This window comes from Artibeus jamaicensis, unplaced genomic scaffold, assembly GCF_021234435.1.
Source record: "Artibeus jamaicensis isolate MK-2021 breed Jamaican fruit bat unplaced genomic scaffold, CSHL_Jam_final scaffold_1019, whole genome shotgun sequence".
In the NCBI taxonomy this organism is placed as follows: domain Eukaryota; kingdom Metazoa; phylum Chordata; class Mammalia; order Chiroptera; family Phyllostomidae; genus Artibeus; species Artibeus jamaicensis.
Window position 1 is genome coordinate 31683244 of NW_026522025.1, and position 22060 is coordinate 31705303.

At 40.9% G+C, this 22060-nt stretch overlaps 1 protein-coding gene across 1 annotated transcript in view; it reads left to right on the forward strand.

The window, feature by feature from the left end:
- The first annotated feature begins 3565 nt into the window (after positions 1-3565).
- The window catches only part of CLCA2 (chloride channel accessory 2), a 50066-nt gene continuing 31571 nt past the window's right edge, over positions 3566-22060 (forward strand). Inside the window, exons 1-11 of the mRNA XM_037136548.2 lie at positions 3566-3751; positions 4571-4708; positions 6256-6406; positions 9155-9263; positions 10229-10388; positions 12549-12776; positions 14209-14439; positions 15507-15684; positions 16482-16588; positions 18008-18232; positions 20474-20744. Of these exons, the coding sequence (XP_036992443.2) occupies positions 3566-3751; positions 4571-4708; positions 6256-6406; positions 9155-9263; positions 10229-10388; positions 12549-12776; positions 14209-14439; positions 15507-15684; positions 16482-16588; positions 18008-18232; positions 20474-20744 (1984 nt within the window). The remainder of the gene's footprint in view (positions 3752-4570; positions 4709-6255; positions 6407-9154; positions 9264-10228; positions 10389-12548; positions 12777-14208; positions 14440-15506; positions 15685-16481; positions 16589-18007; positions 18233-20473; positions 20745-22060) is intronic.

Consider the following 22060-nt stretch of genomic DNA (forward strand, 5'->3'; position numbering starts at 1 on the left):
CTTTCCGAAGTGAGTGCGACTCCCCCAAGACATGGTCAGAGAACAGGCCTTGGAAGGGGCAGGTGATGAAAGTGGAACCCAGTCAAGAGGCCAGACCAGGCGATTGCCTTCCAGAACCGAAGAAGCAAAAAGCAGAGAGACAGGAGTGCATGTCAGGCCTGCACGCTCAGCCCAGGGTGAGCAAAGCCTGAGTGGTTCGTTCAGGTTTCAACCCAGATGGAGTTGAACAAGGTTGTTCACTTATGTGTGTGCTTTATAAAACTGCACGCTCTGTGTAGCCAACGTTCTCCACCCCACGTTCTAGGGGAGTCATTGTAACTGTCCATAAGAATGACTGAAGAGAGAGCTGGCTGGGAGCCCTTAGAGCCCCGCCCCCCACTGGCGAACTACTGATGCAAGTATGCATGGTGGCAAGAAAAAGCTCTTCCCTGATTCTTGGGAAAAAGCTACTCTCACAGTGTGGCTTAGAGCTTAATTTTTAAGCATGTTTCTTTGCCAATGGAAATAATGTTTTCTTCAAATCACAAGAGGTTGCCATAAGAAAATAAAATGCAAAGAAAGCTAAAAATTAAGGGCACTGTTCCATTCATTGAGTCACAGTTACAGGTACATGCCACGTCCACTGCCGCGTCCACTGTTGGATCCCTCTCTCCGTGACAAGGTCCTGAGAGGGGGTGTAAGACTTCAAGGAAGCAGTTTCCAACCTGGTGGACGTGGCATGGAAGGCCTTGCAATACCTATTGTGATTGTGCTTGCTTTAGAGATCATGACCCTTTTACTTTAATCACTATGAATACCCTGGCAGTGATTCAGATAGTGTGCCTGGACCTTTCCCAGCTCAATAAACAGAACAATAATATCATACTAGAACGTCAGGGAATATAGGCACAAGGAAACAATCAGAACAATCTGAGAATTCAGGCTTAATCAATAACAATCATTAGAAAAACACCCAAGATAAGATAGAATACTCTAGGAAATCATAAGATAATCTCACTACTTTCTTAGAAAGAATTAAAGTACAAAACATGTTTATAAAAAGAACTCCTAGAGAAACTTAAAAGAAGTACCCTTGAAAGCCCCCTGCTACATAGGAATAGCCCCTCCTTTACCTTGAATAGGAATATATATCAACTAGACAGGCAAAGTAATAAGAAAAGCTAGTTAGTTATTACAAACTGAACAGTCACTAGGGAGTCAGAATTTATGGTACACTGAAAAAACATTTTAAGCAAAAAAGGTAGATAGCTAAGTTAGACATCACGAGGGCTTCATAATAAATCTCCTATTTTCTCTACTCAGTCTAGTATATCCTTATGCCCTATACCAAATTCTGAGAAACTTTAATATACAATAAGATATTTTTAACTGTCTGATTAATGGCTCTCCTAGTTAAAATAATTTTTAACTGAATCTATGAGAACTTTTGTACTTTTACTGATTGCCTTTGTGTTGATTTTTTCTGCTTAAATGATCATGTTATACTGCAGATATTAATCACTACCTGAAATGAAAACTATAAAAACCTGCTTGTACTTTCAATAAACGGAACAGAGCTTCACTGTCCTTTGAGGCGTGTTGTCGTCTGTTACCCAGCGCCGACGCCTTGCCCTCACCTGTGGGACCCCCTGACCCGCTGCGGCTGGACCGCGGCAGGTACAGCCTTTGGAGTTGCCACACCTCTGGACTCCTGTTTGGTAGACACAATGCGGGTGAGCAGGAAACACTCACAGCTGGGAATCAGCCCCAGAAGACAAGCAAGCTAAGCTGACTCCTGAGCTGCAGAGTGAGCACCTGTGGCAGCCAGGTGATGACCAGCGACATTTCATTCTCCTCCATACCCAGCAGAGCACCAGCGATGACTGTCTGAGCACCACCAATGTCTGTCAAGAGGGAGCAAGAGGGAAACTGTTCTGGAACAAGAGATACTTTCTAGATGGGGTACAATCAAAGTCAGGGTGGGGGGAGTATTGCCACACTATAATTTATGGCTCCTTCAGAACCTGGCTTTAATTTTTGTCTCCTCACTCTGTGTATTTATCCCACAACTATTTACTGAGAGTTTACTGAGCTAGGTACTGAGGAGGTCACGATCAGAGCAGGTAGGGTCTGCTCTCTCACATGCCCTTCAGGAGGGAGCAGACCGCCAAGGACACAATACAGGTGTGACGTTGCAACCACAGATTTCGAAGGAGGAGGGTCTGCTGCTAGGGAAGCGTGAAAGAGGGGACTTGACAGGGAGCTCTGCTCGGGCTTCAGCCCAAAACTGGAATTTGAAGGGAAAGCAGGAGAGAAGCAGTGAGAGACGAGCTTCCAAGCAGAGACAGCAAGAGAAAAAGGCCCCTCAATACCCGTCAGTGTTAACAGCTCTTAAACATTTCATTTCTAGTCTCCTGAGCACGTGATCTAGCAAAAACCAATGGAACCTAAAATCAGTTGGTGTCACCCTTGGGCTGTGATGACACTTGTCTAACCTTGAACAACTGACAGATTTTTCTGAGCCTTAGTTGTGTCCTCCATGAAATAGGCGTGATAAAACCCAACAAAAAAATAAATGTTACTTTCTGCCCCCTTGGCTGATTTTCAAAATCTTTCTGGGACTCAGTGTTTTCATTGAAAAACAGAAGTAAAAAACTATACCTGCATCAGGGGATTGACATTTAAATGGGATTATTTGTAAACTCTAAAGCATCACATCATTATCAGGTATTATTAATCATTCAAAATATTTGTGCGGCCTGCGGCATATGAGATTCTGTGACAGGTGCTGGGGAAATGGAAGGTTGATGGAGGCAGGCTTTCACTCTGGAGAGAGTTACTGAAAGACAAATTCGTTCTTTTCCCAGCTCCGGGGGGGGAAAAGGCAACGAGGGCAGAGGGAAAGGCCTCTGTGGCCTGCCCAGGCATCCAGTCTCCTGGCACTCGGCCCTCCCTGGGGGATACCTGACACCTCCCCGGCCATTAGCCAAGAGCTTGCCCAGACTGTTGGACCCAAGGGCCCTAGGGACAGGACAGGGCTGCAGGATAGATTTTTAAATCTTCAAAATAACCTGACCAGTGAATCTTACAGCAAACAATGACTTACAAAAAAAAAACATGACTCGAGTGAAGGAGTTGCGCTGACTGACCAAAAACGCTGTCAAGGATAAGGAGAGGAAAATCACCGTAGACTTCTGTGTTTCTCCCGAAAGTAGATCAAACAATCCTGATAGTCTGGTTTCCAGCCAAGCCACCCAGGCCTCTCTCTTTCAAACTCCTTTTGTCTTATTTCCCTCTTCCTTTTGAGAAATATAAAATGAGTATGAGATAGAAGATTCATTGCCCAACCATGATTCAGGAGAAAGATCAGCCACAGAATAGGCACGTGTGGCATTGCCTAGAGAAAAAGGACTTGTAGAGGCAGGTCTCAGACGGATCCACCCCTGATTTTGCAAAGAAGGCACCTCCTTCATCACAAGTTCTAGGACCTTCCAAGTTTAGGAATTAACTATCTGCTTTGCCTTGACAACCTGGCACTATGTACCTAGCGGGACCAGTGTGAATAAACCAGAGGCTTCTCTACATCATGACCTACAGGGACAATGCAGGTACTGTTTGCAGACTGAAGATTGCGGCCCTCCTGGTGGCCCTAAGTCCAGAACTCCTGTTGGTGGGAGCCGAAGTGCAGCTTCAAGACAATGGGTATAATGGATTACTCATTGCAATCAATCCTCAGGCATCCGAAGATCGGAACCTCATCCCAAACATTAAGGTGAGTGGCAAATATGAAGTCAAAATTATTATCCTATTAGATTATGCATCTGATTTGTAATTTGGGCTATAAAGAGAGCAGTGTTTCCTAAAGATTGCACTGAAAATTATCATTATGGCCAAGCCAGTGTGTTTACCTGATGCTCTGTGGTCTCAGTTCTTAGACTGTGGGTCTGGTCCTCTTTTGGTTTTTCCTATTGATTACTGCTAGTGTTAGTGTTTTTGTTTTCCTACCTGACTGTTTTGGGAGGGGACTTAAAAAATAATGCATTGTGGCAACAAAGACCAGACATTTGGCTGATGAATAAGCATGATGGTGCTTATGAAAATCATGTTGTTGGATTTCATCCCGAGAGTGAAAAATCTCAGACAGAAAGAGTGAGAGCCTTTCTTTCTACCTGAATGTTCTCTGATTGACTATTCTCACTCAATAATAAGGAGGGTTCACTTAAGCTTCTCCTTTTGGTAGTGCTTCTTTGAAATTAGTGTCATTATAAGGTGTGGTCCTGAACATGCCCACAGGTGCAGCCTGAAAAGGATTTGTGTGGTAAAAGCTTAAAAGCCTTTTACAAAATTGGGAAAATTATATAGGCAAGCCCAGACACATCATTAGTGTCCTAAACTCTCTTCCAAATAACCATCTAAGCTCATTTATTTTCTTCCTAAGTCTTCTCAAATTCTAAAGCTGTATCTAAAAGAAATGGGTTCTTTCAACACACCTGCATTATTTTCTATTATTACTTTATTTAAGTTTAACCAGAAAACTCAACCATAAAGGATTTGCAATGATAAAATAAGCTTTTCTTCTACTTGGTTATAGGAAATGATAACTGAAGCTTCTTTTTACCTATTCAATGCTACTAAGAGAAGAGTGTTTTTCAGAAGTATAAAGATTCTAATACCTGCCACATGGAAAGCTAATAATTACAGCAAAGCAAAACAAGAATCATATGAAAAGGTAAGAATATGGAGTTTTATCAAATGAGCTTAAATCAAGGAGGGGAAAAAAACAACCAAATTATACTGTGTTCAAACTTAAAAGCAAAAACAAATCACATATTAACATGCAAATAATATTATTGGGAAGACTGTCATTCACAAAATATATAGAAATATAATAAAGAAGTACAAACTATGCACAAAAAAGTAAGCAAAATACCATCGCCCAGGTTGCCTCTAGAAGATTTTTTTCTTTGTAAATTACAGGGTCTTTCCTGAAATTTCTGGTATAAGACCAAAAGCTAGTTTTATCTACTGAGTATCAGCTATAAAGGGAACAATCCCAATTATGACTATTTTTATTTTCCATCCTGTCAGGGCAGTAAACACGCATGTCCAGACAGAATTCTACATAAGCCACCCGCACATATAAAAATATGACCCTCTTCTCCTGCCAGAGTGTAAATCAGCAACATTTCACACTACCGCAAGTGTAGGACAACTTTCGAGGAGTGTAGTGAGAAGAAGGAAGGCAGAAGTGTTTCAGCAAGGCAGTGGGTCAGGGTGGCAACTACTCACCCTGCCTGTCCTAGCAACGCAGTGGGAGGGTGTGGCCTCCAGTCTCCCTCACCTGTGGGAGCACAAAACTGGAATCTGCCAGTGCCTCTGTCTCTGGAGACAGTTTCAGCTGTTCTCTGCTCCTCCAGCAGAGGTTTTAAGATTAGTAAAGGAATCTCCTTCACATATGGTCTAGGCGCTTTTCAAACTTTTGCTTTTGCACTGTTTCCCCAGGCAAGTGAGAACTCACATGAGCCCTTTAAAACAGAATCTCAGTTCCCTATAGCCCTTTGGGTCCCTTGGACATCAGCCCCATTGGTTTTCTAAGCCAGACACATTGAGGGCTTGTCTCTCCAGTACAGATCCCAGGGGCTGGGCTGTTCCATGAGAAGCTCTTCTCCTGCAGGAGAAGCTCCAGCCTGGTGAGATCCCTCCCTATCATGTGTCACTGCATTGGAGGTGCAGTTTGGGGGACAAGAGCTTGTCTCTGCTTCTCCTACCCATCTCAATGTGTCCTTTTATCTTTTCTTCATGAAGGAGCACTTTGTCTGGTTTACAGATCCTCTCAAGAGGGAAATGGTCCAAATGTAGCTACAGATTCTGTGTGTCCATATCCATGGGAGGAGGTGAGTTCAGCATCTTCCTGTGCCTCCATCTTGGCCCCCGCCTCTGAAGGTGGCCCGACTCAGTGCAGTTTGAGAAAACTTTAATCTGGGAATTGGGAGGTCAACTGGAAGTAATGAAGCTCTATGGAAATTTGCTATGCTTTTAAAATGTAGGTGTTTTTTATTTAAAATGTCGAATATTTTTGAAATTTAGTTGTGAGTGCATTTTAAACTCCATCTACGAGGCATTTTTTAAAAATATTTTTTAAAATGTGAATATAATTTATACAGTAAAATGTACAGATCTTAAGTGTATAGCTCAAAGTAATTTAACATGTATATGTTTATGTCACCAACATCACAGTTGAGATATAGAGTCTTACAAAGCATTTAATTAATTTAGGCAAATGTCAAAGTGACTGACTGGTATGGGACACGTGGAGGTGACCCATATACCCTACAATACAGAGGGTGTGGAAAAGAAGGAAAATACATTTATTTCTCACCTGACTTTCTACTAAATGATGACTTAACTGCTGACTATGGATCACGAGGTAAGTGTTACAAATCAGAAAATGGACATTTGCCAGTACTATTTACAATATTCTGTGCTTAGTGCAGAAGAGGATTCAGAGAACCTGAAATTTGCCAAAGACTTACCCTGTGGTTGGAAAGAGAGGCCCCATGCCCAGGAAAAGATGAGGAGCAAACTGAGCCAGAGTTAAGCACCAGATTAATGGCCCAGACAGTGAGTTCTATAAGAATTTGGTGCAAGGAGAAAACATTTTGAGCTAAAGATGGTCAGAAAATGCCTTATTAAGCAGAGGAGATTCAAAGTTGAATAGCATTTTAATAAAGAGGGAAAAAGGAAGAAAACAGCGGAAATAGTATAAATAAATGTATGCCAACAAGAATCCAGAGTGCATTTGAGATGTGAGCGGTAGACCCTATTAATGGGGCAGTGACGGTGGGTAGTGAAGTAGTGGGAGAAAATGCCGAAATATACATGGGGGTAAGTGACGGAGAGCTTCAAATGCCCAAATGAGCAAGTCACCGTTGAAGGTGTGTAGGCACAGCAATGCCACCATTAAACAGGGTTTTAAGGTAATGAACCAGGCTGTGTGGATACCCTGGCTTCCTCAGATCAACGACAGAGAAACTGGAACTTTCCATGTTCCAGGTGCTGTGCTGTTTACTTTTCAAATGTTATCTTGCTGACTCCTAACAACTCTAACTGATGAGAGATACTCTAGAAGAGCAAAGAGAAACAGCGGTCTGAACTGCTGTGGAATGAAGGACAAGGGGGATGTGTGGGGGCAGCATTAAGGAAGGCCAAGCTTTTGGCAGAAATAGGAGCCAGCTTAAAGGGGAAATCCACAACAAGAACGGCTTAGGCAAATTGATCATGAGGAGCAGTGAACTGTGCTGGTGGAAAGGCTCAGCCTGTGATTGAAAGTGGGTGGCTGGAGTTTGGGAGAGTAGTCAGGGTCTTCAGTTTGAAAACTGGCACTTAGAGGACAAGATTTGAGTGAGAAACTGTAGCGAGAAGAAATCAGCAGGCCGTGGACTAACCATCTCATTCTTAATGTTTTTGTTTTTGATTTTAACATATAGTAGTGTCTTTCAAATGACATTTTCATGAACACCCTCATGAAATACACCCTCTGTATAGCTAGCAGAGATTGGAGCAACACATTCTATAAAATACATTTAACAAGACACTTAAAACTTTTTAAGAGTTCCCCTCAAAACTATAAGCTGCTGATAATCTCCACATAAACATATAACTTCATCAGGCCCTGGCCAGGTAACTCAGTTGCTTAGAGTATTGTCCCAATACACCAAGGTGGTGGGTTTGGTCCCCAGTCTGGGCACATACAAGAGACAACCAGTGAATGCATGGATGGTGCAACAACAAGTCAATGTTTCTCTCCCTTTCTTGTCCCCTTCTTCTCTCCCTCTAAAATCAATCAATAAATTAAAAAAAATAACTTCACCAGCCCTTCTAAATTCCATGAGTAGGCACAAACTTTTCCTAAACTCTTTCAGCTTAGGCTGTTCTTCCTCCCTTCCTTTGTCCCAAGGTCCAAACATTGCACAGTATAACACAGCCTGAGTCAACTTAGCAAACACTTCCTGTGTTTCCATAACTTTAATAAAGTGAAAAAAAGTGCACTTTGGGAGGGGTGTTAATCTAAAAAGCAGGAAGGAAGAAGAAGTCAGATTTGATCTGAACACTGAAGGAAATACAATATTTAGAATAGTAAAGAAAAAGTTATAAAGGATTGGATGTCAAGGGGTGAGAGTTTCCATGAGCTAAGGGTTGGAGATAAATACAAATGTGAAGAACTGGGATAAAATTTTAAAAAGGACCATCCAAGCTAGAGAGGAAGATCTATGATTTTTTTTTGTTCCTTTCTGCCTCCCTGGCCCCACAGTTTCAATCATTGTTCTGGACAGTAGAGTTACCTACAAAAAAAATAAATAATAAAATAAAACAAAAACAAAAGGCATGCTTGGGTAAATCAGAATAAAGCATAGGAAATTTTAATTTGCTTATCTGGTATCTTAGTTTGTCTGGGCTGCTATAACAGAATATCATAGACTAGTTGGCTTGTAAACAGCAGAAGTTTATTTCCCAGTTCTGGAGACTGGAAGTCCAAGATCAAGGGACTGACAGATTTGGTGTCTGGTGAGGCCCACTTCCTGGTATATAAGCAGCCATCTTCTCACTGTGTCCTCACCTGGCAGAAAGGAAAGGGGCTCTCTGGATCTTTTGTAGAAAGTCACTAATCACGTGATTGGGGCTCCACTGTCGTGACTTAATCACCCCAAAGTCCCCACCCCCTAATACCTTCATGTGGGGGGTTAGGATTTCAACACATTAGAATTTTACAGCTATAACAGTCAGTTTATTGCATTTAAATGTGTTTCTCTCCTTCTTCCCCAAATCTTGACATTATAGGCCGATATGAAGCTAAATAGAAGCTTGTTATGCAACTTCACTGAGAAAATGAGAGAACGCGGGACTCCTCACTAGTTTCAAATAGATGTGCAAAAAGTAAATGACTGGTTTGCGTTTGTGAGACTAACCATACTTTCACTCTGCCTCTTTTATGATGATAGGGGGTGATGTAGAAGGTGATGAAAATGGGGTGAGGAAGAGGAGAGGAGGAGGAGGGAATTGTACTTCAACCCTTCAGAATGAGCGTATATAGTCAAGTAACGTTACATCTTCGCTGATTAGCAAGGTCCATCGCTGAGAGTCTGGGGACTCAGAACAAAAGCTCTCTGTTCCACAGGCAGAGTGTTTGTCCACGAATGGGCCCATCTCCGCTGGGGTGTGTTTGATGAATACAACAATGAGAAGCCTTTCTACATCAATGGGCAAAACCAAATTAAAGTAACAAGGTTAGTCAATTTCTCACGCTAAAACTTCAGTTTATTTTTTTACTCTAAAATTAAGTTTATGATGGCAGCAAAACTTCATTGACAATTTTCAGTTTTATAACATTATTGCATTTCTTAAATGCTTATATTGTTTAAATATCAAAGTTATTCTTAGGTATCTCACTCCCACCACTCTCTTTCACCCTCTCCTTCCCTCCAGATAATCATGTCTATTAGTTTCTTATTTATTTTTTCAGGATTTCTGTAGGAAAAATTTTAAAATGTGTTTTCCTTCACTCTTCTTAAAATAATTGTATATGATGTTTCATTGTGTGGATGTAACAAGATTTTTCAGTCACTCCCCTATTGTAAAAGTGGGTCATTCCTTATCTTTTACTATCAAAAAGACTACAGGTGATAATGCTATATATATGCCATTTCTCATGTATGCAGGCAGACCTCTATTAAATAACTCCTAAAAATTACCGAGTCAAAGGATATTCTCAGCTGTAATTTTTGGTAGATGTTAACTGATTCCTCTCTAAAGGTCGTATTGTTTTTCACTCCCCTCAACAATTTGAGGTTACCTATTTAGAAAAGAATCCTTTGAAATAACATCATTTTGTGTCCATTCCCTTTTCCCTCTGATGTCCAATGGCAATGAGCTCACAGGAGCCCTGACTGGGGACACCGCCTTTCGTGCTCCTCCTCGTATCTCCAAAAATTCATGGTGATCTCCCGGTAACTTTTGCTTTGACCTTGTTTACTTGGTAAAGCCCTTGGCAATAACAAAACCTCTCATCAAGAAAAAAACTTCTTTAATATAAAGTGAAGTCCACTTCTAAATTGATGAACTTAACAGTTTTTAAAATTTATTATGTGTTTCTAGCAAGCTACAATCTTTGCAACTAATTATTACATGAGCTAGTAAAGAAAGAAAACACAAGTATTTCTAAAATAGATGTAATTTTTCTTTCTATTTTTAGGTGTTCATCTGACATCACAGGCATGTTTGTGTGTGAAAAAGGCCCCTGCCCCCAAGAAAACTGTATTATTAGTAAGCTTTTCCAAGAAGGATGCACATTTATATACAATAGAACTCAAAATGCAACGGCATCAATAATGTTCATGCAAAGTTTATCCTCTGTAAGTGTGGCCTGGAATGACAAACTCCTACAAGACTTCATCTCTTCCCATGATAGACTGATAGGTTTTAAGTATTTAAACAAAAACAGAATACTCACTGTGTTTTAGAGCTTGGGGGACCGTACAGTTCATCTAGCTTTTACATTATAGATTAAAAAGTAACTAGGGCCCCAAAGATGACTACTGTAAGTAGATTCCTCAGGAAAACTGATTGTTTGCTCTCCAGAGAAGGTGATTTAATGAGAGCCTTACAAATCTCAAAGTAAATTGCTCAGATGGCAGTGTCCCTATGTAGTTTCATAGGGAAGTGTACTGGCTTAATGAGTGATACAACACGATTGATTCTCTCATTCGAGGTAGTGATCCATTCTTATTTTAACTGCACTTTCTAATTCTCTTTCCGTTGTTTTGCATAGCCTAGAACTTAAAAAGAAAAGTCAGCTGCTACCAAGAGAAACCTACTAATCCTTACATTTGCAGGTGTAGAAACTCAACCTTGTCATCATTCCACACTAATTGGCAAGACACTGGAGTACAAATCCAGAGCACCATGTTAAAAATTATTAGTTAAAAAGAGTACACTGCCATGGAGATCTAACACTTGCCTCCTGTTGTCTCTGAAAGAAGCAGCATGGAAGAGTCAGGTTCTCACAAGAAGCCTGCTCTGCAGGCATGCAGTCAGAAAGGAGGGAGTTATGGATCTAACTCCCTCCTGGATCCAGATGGATCCAGGGGATCTATTCATCTCCACAGAAACCTGAAGGTCAAGTGTGTGAGTCATCTCTGCTCCGCAGAGCTTAAAGCACTGGACACAGGCCTCTGTGAACTTGTCTGTTCCACCGCTGACAAATGCCCTTTGGATTGACACATTCTTTTTTTAAGTAACTTTTTTCTTCAGTCTGGTTTGAGTCAAGACTAGGAGTCATTCCATAAATTTGAAGTGATGTTTCTTATTTCTTATCTGATCCATTGTATTTTTAATTTATAGCTTTAATATCTGGAGCCAACCCGATATGTATTTCATCACATTGATTTTGATTAGGCACCATCCTTGTGATCCTTTGAAAGACCTACTTATTAATTCCAAGTCCAATAAGCTTTACAATCTCCTAACCAAAGTCATAAAACATAAAGGAGTCAAAAGCAAATAACAGCCCTGGCTGGTGTAGCTCAGTGGATTGAGCACGGGCCTGCAAACCAGAGTGTCATAGTTCGATTCCCAGTCAGGGCACATGCTTGGGTTGCACGTCAGTTCCCAGCAGGGGATGCATGAGAGGCAACCATACATTGATATTTCTCTCCCTCTCTCCTTCCCTTCCCCTCTAAAGATAAATAAATAAATTAAAAAAAAACAAATAACAAAGAAACCTAGTTCTACTCCTGTCTCCACGCCCTACCATGAGACTTGTGTCCTTAAGCAATAATTAAGCCTTTGAAACTTCAATTTTCTCTTCTATGCAGTTATAGATGAGACTTAGAGATTCTTCTAGTTCTAAGCACATGGCTCTGTTAACAGGAATATTCATTACTTGTATGAGTATATGTTAACACATTGCTTTAAAATACAAATTATAATATTAAAAGGGGTGTTGATACAGGTTTAATATTATGAAATGAATTTTGTCTATATTTCCAAATAAAGAAAAAGATCAGGAAGTAGATCAGGAAGTAGATTTAAGTTGGTTTTCTCCTTATCCTGTTCTTAAAGAGATTAATATTTGAACTAGGTCAATATACATTGACTGATTAATAAAGGTACAGTGGTCATTAAATACAATTTCAAGAAATAAGTTGACCAAGATAATATCTCCTAGGGTGTTTTCTTTAACATGGTATTATGCTAAGGAAAGCGGGAGATTGTTTTGTTTTGTTAAGATTAAGATGTACATATATAGTTTGCTGTCTGTTATCCAAGTACAAATATACTTTGATACAACTTGATCTCTGTACCACAAGGGCGCCAGCATTTCAGGCAAAGGGTGCCAAAGGTTAGGTGTACATCGGATTTCATTCTTAAAGGAAGGAAGAACATGCTGTTGTGCTCCTTATTTCTGATATTCAGCTCACCTTTTCTTTTACCATCAGTTGCTTGAGCAAGAACAGTATGTCTGGCATGACAGAAGAGCCTTTATTTTCTGATAGGCTTTGTGCTTTTTCCAGGTGGTTGAATTCTGTAATGCAAGTACCCACAACCGGGAAGCTCCAAACCTACAGAACCAAAGGTGCAGCCTCAGAAGTACGTGGGATGTCATCTCAGACTCCGCTGACTTTAATCACAGCTTTCCCATGAACGGGACTGGGCTTCCGCCTCCCCCCACATTCTCCCTCGTCCAGGCTGGGGATAAAGTGGTCTGTTTAGTGCTGGATGTGTCCAGCAGGATGGCAGAGGTAACATTTTAAACAACAATCATTTGTTTAAATGACGAGTAAAACACTCATCATTTTTTCAATCAGTTTTTAGTTCTTATTTTCAGAGACTAAGGGCAGAGGAATGAGAGGCCAACGGTTTGGGATAGTCACAAATATCATCTTGTCTTGGGGGCAAAGGGAACAAGGTCAGAATGTGGCCCAGAAATTGAGATAATGCAGCTAAATGAAATTTACAGATAATTCCTAGTCTTCATTTTTGTGACTAATTGCAACATTTCCCAAACAAGACTCTATTCCAAAACTCTTATACATAACAAAACCTCCTCTCTGGCCGCATTCCATTCACTAGTTAGAGATGCTTGGTGGAGGCAGGAGACTGACTTTGCAGCAAATGTGCATATCAGTCACGCGGATATTGTCCATGTCGCTGTGGACAGAAAACCATACCTCAGTCATCTGGCCATCTAGAAAACTCCCAGCAACCCACTCTCCAAAGCTCCAGAATTCTCAGACGGTGGTTGAAGTCTTAGTTTCTGAAACCAAGCAGATACGCTGTCGGTCCTGTCTCCTTCACTTACTGTCTGTATAATCAAGAGCAAAATAACTTTTCTGAAGCCCAGTTTTCTCATCTATAAAACAGGGATTCATATTAACACCCACTTTCAGTATTGTGTCAGAACCAGCTCATACAAAGCTCACAAGAGTCAATCGCTAAATTTTCAGGAAATCTGCAAGCCAATTGTTAGACATAGATATTATTGAACTACGTAGACTCCTAACTAAATAAATGTGTTAAAATATTTTAAAATCCTCAAAACTCACCACTTTCTAAATACTTTTCTACTATTGTTTACTAATTTCTGTGTCAGTAAATTATAGCCCAACGGGCCAAGTTTCCTCCCTTACCTATTTTTTCTTAGCCCATAAAGTAAGAATGAGTTTACTTTTATAATGGTTTAGGGAAAAAATCAAGAAAATAATATTTTTTTACACTCACAGATGAAGTTCCCAACCTAAGATGACCATTATAACAGAGGGTAGCGCCAGGGATGTATACTGCTGACTGCTACTCTCCACCATAATTCTCTTTGTAATGTTTCTTCTTACCCAGACTGAATTTTAAAATAAGAAACTGCAAACCTACTATTAAATGGTGGTATAGATATTTGAGTTTTGAGTTGGAAAGAAATATTGAGGATATGTGTTCTTAGAGAGTGGTAACTGTGAACGGCTTGTCAAGGACAGAATTCTAAATCCCTCCCTCAGAAAAGCACTCATTTCTGAGCCTGTAGTTAATCAAACAATAGTCTAGCATTGTCTTGGTCTTTACTACTTAAAAAATTACAATTCACAATCCTACAGAATTAGCAGGGATATCTGCTTATTAGGTTACTTAGTCATACTTTTGTCTACCAACCAAATGTTACCTTTTTTCCTCTTTGGGACATAGGCTGACAGACTGCTTCGACTGCAGCAAGCAGCAGAATTTTACTTGATGCAGATTGTTGAAATGCATACCTTTGTGGGCATTGTCAGTTTTAACAGCAAAGGAGAGATCAGAACGCAGCTACGCAGGATTAACAGTGATGACGACTGCAAGCTGCTGGTTTCATATCTGCCTGCCACTGTGTCAGCTGAAGCAGAAACCAGCTTCTGCTCAGGGCTTAAGAGGGGATTTGAGGTACAGCACGCCATGCCTTGGATCACCATCACGTTCCTTTCCCTCGTTTTTAACTCTGAGTTGCTTCTGATTTAGGATAATCTGTTACATTGTGGTCATAAACGGCCTCAACTATAGGAGAGTAATGATGGATTATCTTTGAGGTCGGGAACCAGATCTTACTATTGTATCCCCTGTATCTAACACAGTATCTACCATGTAATCGTTGCTTGTTGAAGGTATAAGTAAATAAATGAAAACAGTGGCCCAAGCTGGGAGACTTTAATATCACCTGGACCCTTCCTGAAACTATCCCTGTCAATTCTGAAACTATTCCAGCTGTGGCCAATGTTACCCATGGGTTTTCCAGTCAAAATCAGCAGGTCTGGCTCCTGCCTATAGTCATAGCAGACCTCAAGCATATGAGACTCAAGGCCAGAGGTATGTTTCAGGAATGAAAGACTTCATCTGAATTAATACCACTTTGGATTCAGTGTCTGGGATGCAGCTACCAGTCAAATACCTGGTAGCAAGCAAAACACATCAAATGCCATCATTGCTGCCTACAGGCAGGTGTTGCTCAACCTTGGCTGCCCACTGGAATCACCCGGGGATTAAAAAAATCCGATGCCGAGGTCTCATGCCCCAAAGGCCTGTTAATTGATCAGAGGTGTGGACTAGCCACAAATACTTTTAAAGTTCCCCATCAGATTCTAAAGTGTAACCGTATTTGAGAACCACTGTCCTAGGGCCTGTACTGGTCACTCACTGGATCGCCGAGGCCAGACCTCACACGGTGATGCTCCCTCATATGCTCCGTGAGGGTCTCTGTTCTAAACTAGTGGCATGTCATGGTGATTGGAACAGAAGGAGTCCCCGTCCACAAGCAAACAGGCAATGGCTTGTAGGGTGACGAGTGTCGTCATGGGGTGGGGTGAGGACGGAATGAAGATGGAAATGGAGTGCAGGGTGCTACAGAGGCTCAAAGAGGCATGTGCCCCGCTGCTGGGGAATCTAAGTGAATTTTTCTGCTCAGTAAGACCATCTAAATTACATTTCCTTCTGAATGACTGATCCTCCATGTTCAGGTGGCTGAGAAACTGAATGGAAAAGCCTACGGCTCTGTGATGATATTAGCGACGGGCGGGGAGGATGAGCGTGTCAGCGATTGCTTACTGGCTGTGCTCAGCAGTGGTTCAACCATTCACACCATCGCCCTGGGCTCGTCTGCGGATGAAAACCTGGAGGAACTATCACGTCTCACAGGTGAATGATTTTTTAAAAACTTGTATGTAAGAGCATTTCTTTTTGATTGGAATATTCAAAGCGCAACAGTGAAACCAGGTCATGTCAACAGAATACATGGCTAAATTGAAAAAAATAGAAACTATTTTTCTTAAGAAAAAAGAACATAAAAAACCATTGCTATAATTTGCTTAAATATTGCTGAATATTTTTTACATTTTACTTAGAGGGTGAAAATTATCTACATCCAATGAAAGTATTAGTTTTTAATAATTTCTTTGTTAAGCCAGAGTAAGTATATATAATCATGAAGCTAAAAATATGTTTAAGTTTAAATGCACTAACTTCTATGATAAGGACACATACAATATTGTGAGCTACCTATCTTTCGTTTGTTCTAAATGAGGCACAGAATAATTTTATCTTACATTCTTTATATTCAGTAAAAATGGTTATGCTGACTAGAAAACTAGGTTTTACTGAAATATTTTTGAAAATAATGTCTTCAGAATGTAAATATAAATATATAGCAATGTAGATCTCAATTAACCTAGATTATCCAGGAATTATATTCATTACCAGAGCAGTAGATACCTATTGATGGGGTTTGAACATGTGTGGAATAGAGGAGGCCAAGCCGCCCGCTGCACGCTGCCCCTGTGTGGTGGCGAGGGTGCCCGCAGAGCCCATGAAGCACTGCTCCTGTTTCTCCCAAACTAACCCTTCTATGCAGAGAAAGTTTGTAGGAGGAGGCCTAGGTTTTATTTCTGTATTCTTTTATCCATCTTAATAATTAACATCCAAATCATGTATTTCAGGAGGTTTAAAGTTCTTTGTTCCAGATAAATCAAACTCCAATAGCCTGATTGATGCTTTTGGTAGAATCTCTTCTGGAAATGGAGACATTTTGCAACAACGTATTCAGGTCAGAATGTGCTCAATGTTATACTTACAGTTGGAGTTGGGGTGAGGGGAGAAAGCAAGGAAAATAGATGAACAGTGTTGACTGCCTCATTCACCTTATTTGAACACGTACCAGCCTTCCTGGCAGTGCCAGAGCCAGGCTTCATTTTCAATTGACTCTGTGATTCTCAGCCGTAGGAGTCATTTTCTGTAACTGCAACTTCAGCTTCTCATGGTCTGTAAGCAGAGCTTGCTCCTTCTTCGTGGCTCAGAATTGGTGCGGGGGGGGGGGGGGGGGGGGCAGTGGGGATAAGGGCCCCCCCCCCAAGAAAAATAAGAAACTGTGTATTTAATTTTAGTTCCATAGTAACTTTCCATAAATCGGAATTCATTTCACTTTAGTTTATCCAAAAGCTTCTTTGAAGTACCTCTTGCGTATAAAAAGTATCAACTATTCCATTGAATTCTAAAAATTCCTGAATAGCTCTTTAAAAGCCACAATTTACTTGATTTTGTTCACAAAAGTTTCTTCTAATCAAGCCATTTTTTAAAAAGGGCCAAAATTTTTCTTCTAAGTAGTTTAAAGATATTTTGAACAAAATTTCACTTGCTATTTCCTCACAGATGGTAAGTGAACCTGCCAAGTTAATGGCTTCAGGTGAGCAATGAAGTCAGTAAATTAGTCTTAGGAAATTTTTATCACAAAGATTGTATGTACACAGTAAAGCTAATAACTGTAATTCCCTGATGAGAAGTGAGAAAAGGTGAATTATGAATGACAATATACACTACAGATTAGACTATCACCAGCTTTCTGAGTGATCTTTCTACCTTGTGATTTCCTCTTTCATAAAAACAAATGTCTTAAAAAGTAACACAATATTATTCCTATTATTCAAGTTAACCCTATGTTCCCAAACTTGGCCACCTCTGCCCCCTTGTTTCCATGCCGTCAACACTACTGGACTTGGGCACAGACTCCATTTAACCCTACCAGTCAGGCCCCAGCGCACACACCCTTGTTGGACTGATTTTTAGAAAATAGTCCACAGCGTCTTTGCTGTTGTCCAGCAATAAAGTTTTAAGTGCTTTTCAAGTCTCAGCAATTTTATAAAATCTTACTCATGTATTTATATAATAATTTTTCAAAATTATTTACAGACTTGTATCCATTGTAACTACACAAGGATTAAATGCTGTTGAAGTGACACTTGTATTAACTATAACAAAATATTTTATACCTGCTGTACTTCTATGATATACTGTATTTGTTTGGCAATGAATTTCTATATGAGAAATGATTTATGTAAGTATAATACATCAGAATTAAATGGTTTTTACTTTTGACAATTCATTTTTGTCACCAAAGTGAAGAAAAACACGGAATGACTATGCATCCTCCAGACACTCGCATGTATATGATGTATATTCTTTCAAACAGCTTGCAAGTACAGGAGAGAGTGTGAAACCTCACCAGCAACTGGAAAACACCGTGACTGTGGACAGTGCTGTGGGCAATGACACCACCTTTCTAGTCACGTGGCAGACCCGTGGGCCCCCTGAGATTGTGCTGTTGGATCCCAGTGGAAGAAAATACCACACGCATAACTTCATCGTCAGCGAAGCTGTGAGGACTGCTCGCCTCTGCGTTCCAGGGACCGCGAAGGTCGGTGCCCTGAGCTTGTTCCTGACAACAGTGCTTAGCCAAGTGGGTGACTTTCAGCTAAGTTACATAATTAAATGCACTGTGTGAAGGAAACCCTATTCTGACATACCAAAGTTTGACTTTAAATTTATGACAGCATTTTGTGAATGTCAAAAATTTAAGGGAAACAACTTAATATAGGTTTAGCACTTTAACAGTGGAAATTCGTATTTGTGCAGTAAAAATAATTTACTTTTGCTCACCTCCTTCTTTACAAAATCCATATGACATACTTACATATACACTTAGAAACATCCTCTGCTTAGAATTTATAATGTGAATACATGCAATACCTACATTTTTGAGTACCAACTATGTGCCGAGTCTTGTTTTAGCTGCTTTATAATAAAGTGTCACAATAAGAATGAGAACGAGGTACCCAGATCATACAGCATGCTGGGAAGTGGGAAGGAGAATGATCCCGGGAAGTGAAAATATAAAAACGGCAATATGAAGGATAAAGGGGTTAAAGATGTGAATGACACACGGAGCAGAGTGAACAACACATAGAAAGACTCAGGAAAAGGTGCGGCTCTTCAGAGACTACGGGTCATTCTGTAGGGATGAACTACTGAGTAGCAGGTTAGGTGGAAATTTGAGGGGAGAAAAGTGGAGGCGGTGATCAGGCTGGACAGAGGAACAGGAGGCACATCAGCAAGGGCTTTGTAGGGAAGTAAAGGGAGCAGGAGCCTGAACTCTGAGGGTAAAGGTGCACTGGAGGGCCTAGGCAGGGGGTGGGTTGAGCAGACCCACGCGGGCACTGACTTCGTGCAGTGCCCTTAGCACTGGTGGCCCTCCCTCCCCCCAGCCCATGTTGACAGCCTCTGCTTGGCTTCCCTGCCTCTGGCTAGCACCCTTCCCACCCACTCATCGTCTCTATCAGGTGCTGCTTCTGAAAACCGAATCAGATACTTTTTGGTGGCCTTAGGATAAAATACATGTGGTTACTCTTATTCTGGCTTCTGCCCAAGCTCATCTCTTAACCCCTCACCCAAACAACCTACCCTCTGCTCCTACTTTTCTTCAAACTCACCGTGTTCTTTACCCACCTGTTCACAAGGGCCAGGAGCACTTTACCCACTTCTGGCTGCCTTTGCCTAGCCCCTTAGTCTGGATTAGGTGCCCTACATGGAAGCACTTACTGCACCCAAAGAGAAGTTTCTGTTGTAGAAGTTCCTGCCATGTATCTGTTACTAATGTTATGATTATAGTAGAGATAGACAGATGATAGACAGGTAGATGATAGATAGATGATAGATAGATGATCTTGATGCTTCAATTGTGACTTCACTAGAAAATGGTAAAGACCATGCACCTCGATGAAGAAGGCTGGCTAAGGTATGGTAGCCTCTTACTTTCCACACTGAGCCACACCCTAACCCATTATTTTTCTCTCTTCTTCCTTCTACTCAACTGTGTTCCTCCTGTTACTTCCAGGGTTTAAGAAGGAGGAGCAGGAAAGGTGGGGGAAAGAGTATTTATGCACAGGTAAAGCTAAAGAACAAATATCTGCTATATTGTAGTTTAAATTTTTTTTCCTTTTAGACATTAATTTGCAGGTTTCCCCTCATGCAGTCTAGACAGGCAAAAGAGAATGACATTTAGCAATATTTCTATAAATTACTCAGTACAGACATTGTAGAATCCTGACTAGTTAAAACAAGAGTATTCCTTGTCTCTGTCCCTAAAAGTGTGTGTGGGTTTTGTTGTTTGAGATTTCTGAGTGTGTGGAGGGTTTGGGGGAAGTGGAGGAAGGGGAGGGTGCTGCCGCCACTCCCACAGATCATAATTATGGGAATGTGCTGTACTCTTGCTCTAAGAAAGGAATATAAACATTGGATCTTCTTTTGGTTTAAGGGCCTCAGATTAATATTGGCACAGTACTTTGAAGCTTTGAAACACTGTTGTAATCATCTTCTAAAATATGACTCAAGATATGTCCTTTCCCCACAGATAAGCTCAGGGTATGATTCCCTGAAGAGGTACCTAACAATGTAAATGGGTTATGCTGTGAGAGCCACATAAATACTGAATTTGGGTATCCCTTAAGCAGTATTACTATTCCTGACATTCTTTTGCAGTTATTTTAGAAAATACAACATAAACAAAACAAGAATAAAAAACCCTAGGAACTTAGATTTATGCTTTAAAGTTCAGGGTTTATCTTCATACTTGACCAAACAGAAGACCTTTGTTTTGCAGCCTGGGCTCTGGGCTTACATGCTGAACAATACCCACCATTCTCTTCAAGCCCTGACAGTGACAGTGACCTCTCGTGCCTCCCGCCCAGCCCAGCCTCCTGCTACTGTGGAAGCCTTTGTAGAAACAGACAGCATGTCTTTTCCCCATCCCATGACGGTTTACGCAAATGTGAGAAAGGGGCTTCATCCCATTCTCGACGCTATGGTAACTGCGACTGTTGAGCCAGAGGATGAAGATCCTGTTACACTGAAACTTTTTGATGATGGAGCAGGTAACAAGTGATGTCATGTCATTGTTCATGTTCTGCTGTGGTGCTGCAGTATCAATATTCAGCTTATCTTTAATATTCTTACAATTCAATTTTTTTCATCCAATCTTATGAGATTCTCAAATTTGCATAGGAATATTGATACACAAAGTAGCTACAGGTCACATCTGTAGGAGGAAGGCAACTGCAAACTTGGAAAAACAGAGTATCCATGGGGCTCTTCAGAGTGGCTGTGTGTGAGAGCCAAGTGGCAGGAGAGTCACTAGGTCTCGAGAGGCTTCCACTTGCTCAGCGACACTTAGCGAGGTCCAACAGGAGGAACTGGTTCTAGGTTCTCGTGATATGCCTGCATTCTGCTAAGTCACTAGATGTACTACTCACCGAAATGATCCGATCAAACAATTAAAATACCAAATGAAGACCCAAGAAGGGGGATGCAATGACTATGAATTCATTTTCCCCCTTGACCCCGATTGTGAAGAGAAAATTGGAACTTGAACTTGTGACCCACAGATGATCCGAGGCTTCCTGTAGCCAAGCAGCTGGGTGGATAAGAGGGCCCAGCCAGTGCCATTTACAGGTGTGATTTTGGTCACGAGAAGCAAACCTAGTGGAATTGGGACAAAGATTTTCCCACCACAGGGCAAACGAAGTAAAACAAAACAAACCCTACTTTACCCCACTCATTCTGCACATGGAGAGAGCATTCAGGGCTTCCTCATCATACAGCAAAACAGCAAGGCGTAAAGCCAGCGAGCAGCAGCGTTAGGGCTCTTTCTGACTAACGTTTCTGACTTCTAAAAACAAACGTCTTTGTAGTTCTATCTTTCTTGTTTTGTTTTTTCCTAAATTAAATTCTCAGAATGACAGTAGACCTCAAAATCTATGTTAGTAGCCCCAAGTGTCTGCTCTACCAACAATATCATATTCTTTCTCTCTGCTGTTTCAAAAATAAAAATGTTTGGAGTGTTAGGTTTGGCAACCCATTAGGAACTTGTCATGGCAATGTTGTATGACATTTACGGAACAGGAGGATCTTAGTTCAAGGCTACCTCAGAGGAAGACCAGACAAGTCCTCTTGTTTTATCTCTTGCGATGGATCCAAATGACTTCCATAGTCCTGATTGCTTATCTACAGCCACAGCTTTTCATTTCCTGTATGCAGTCCAAAAGCCCCCCTTTGCAGAATGTCCCCACTTCGCCCCAGCCTGTAGGCCAGCCTATAGGAGAACAGATAAAGTTATCTTAGGAAAGATCACTTGAATAGACTCAATGGGCTTTAATACTTATTACCTAGGATGATTTTATTTTGACATCTA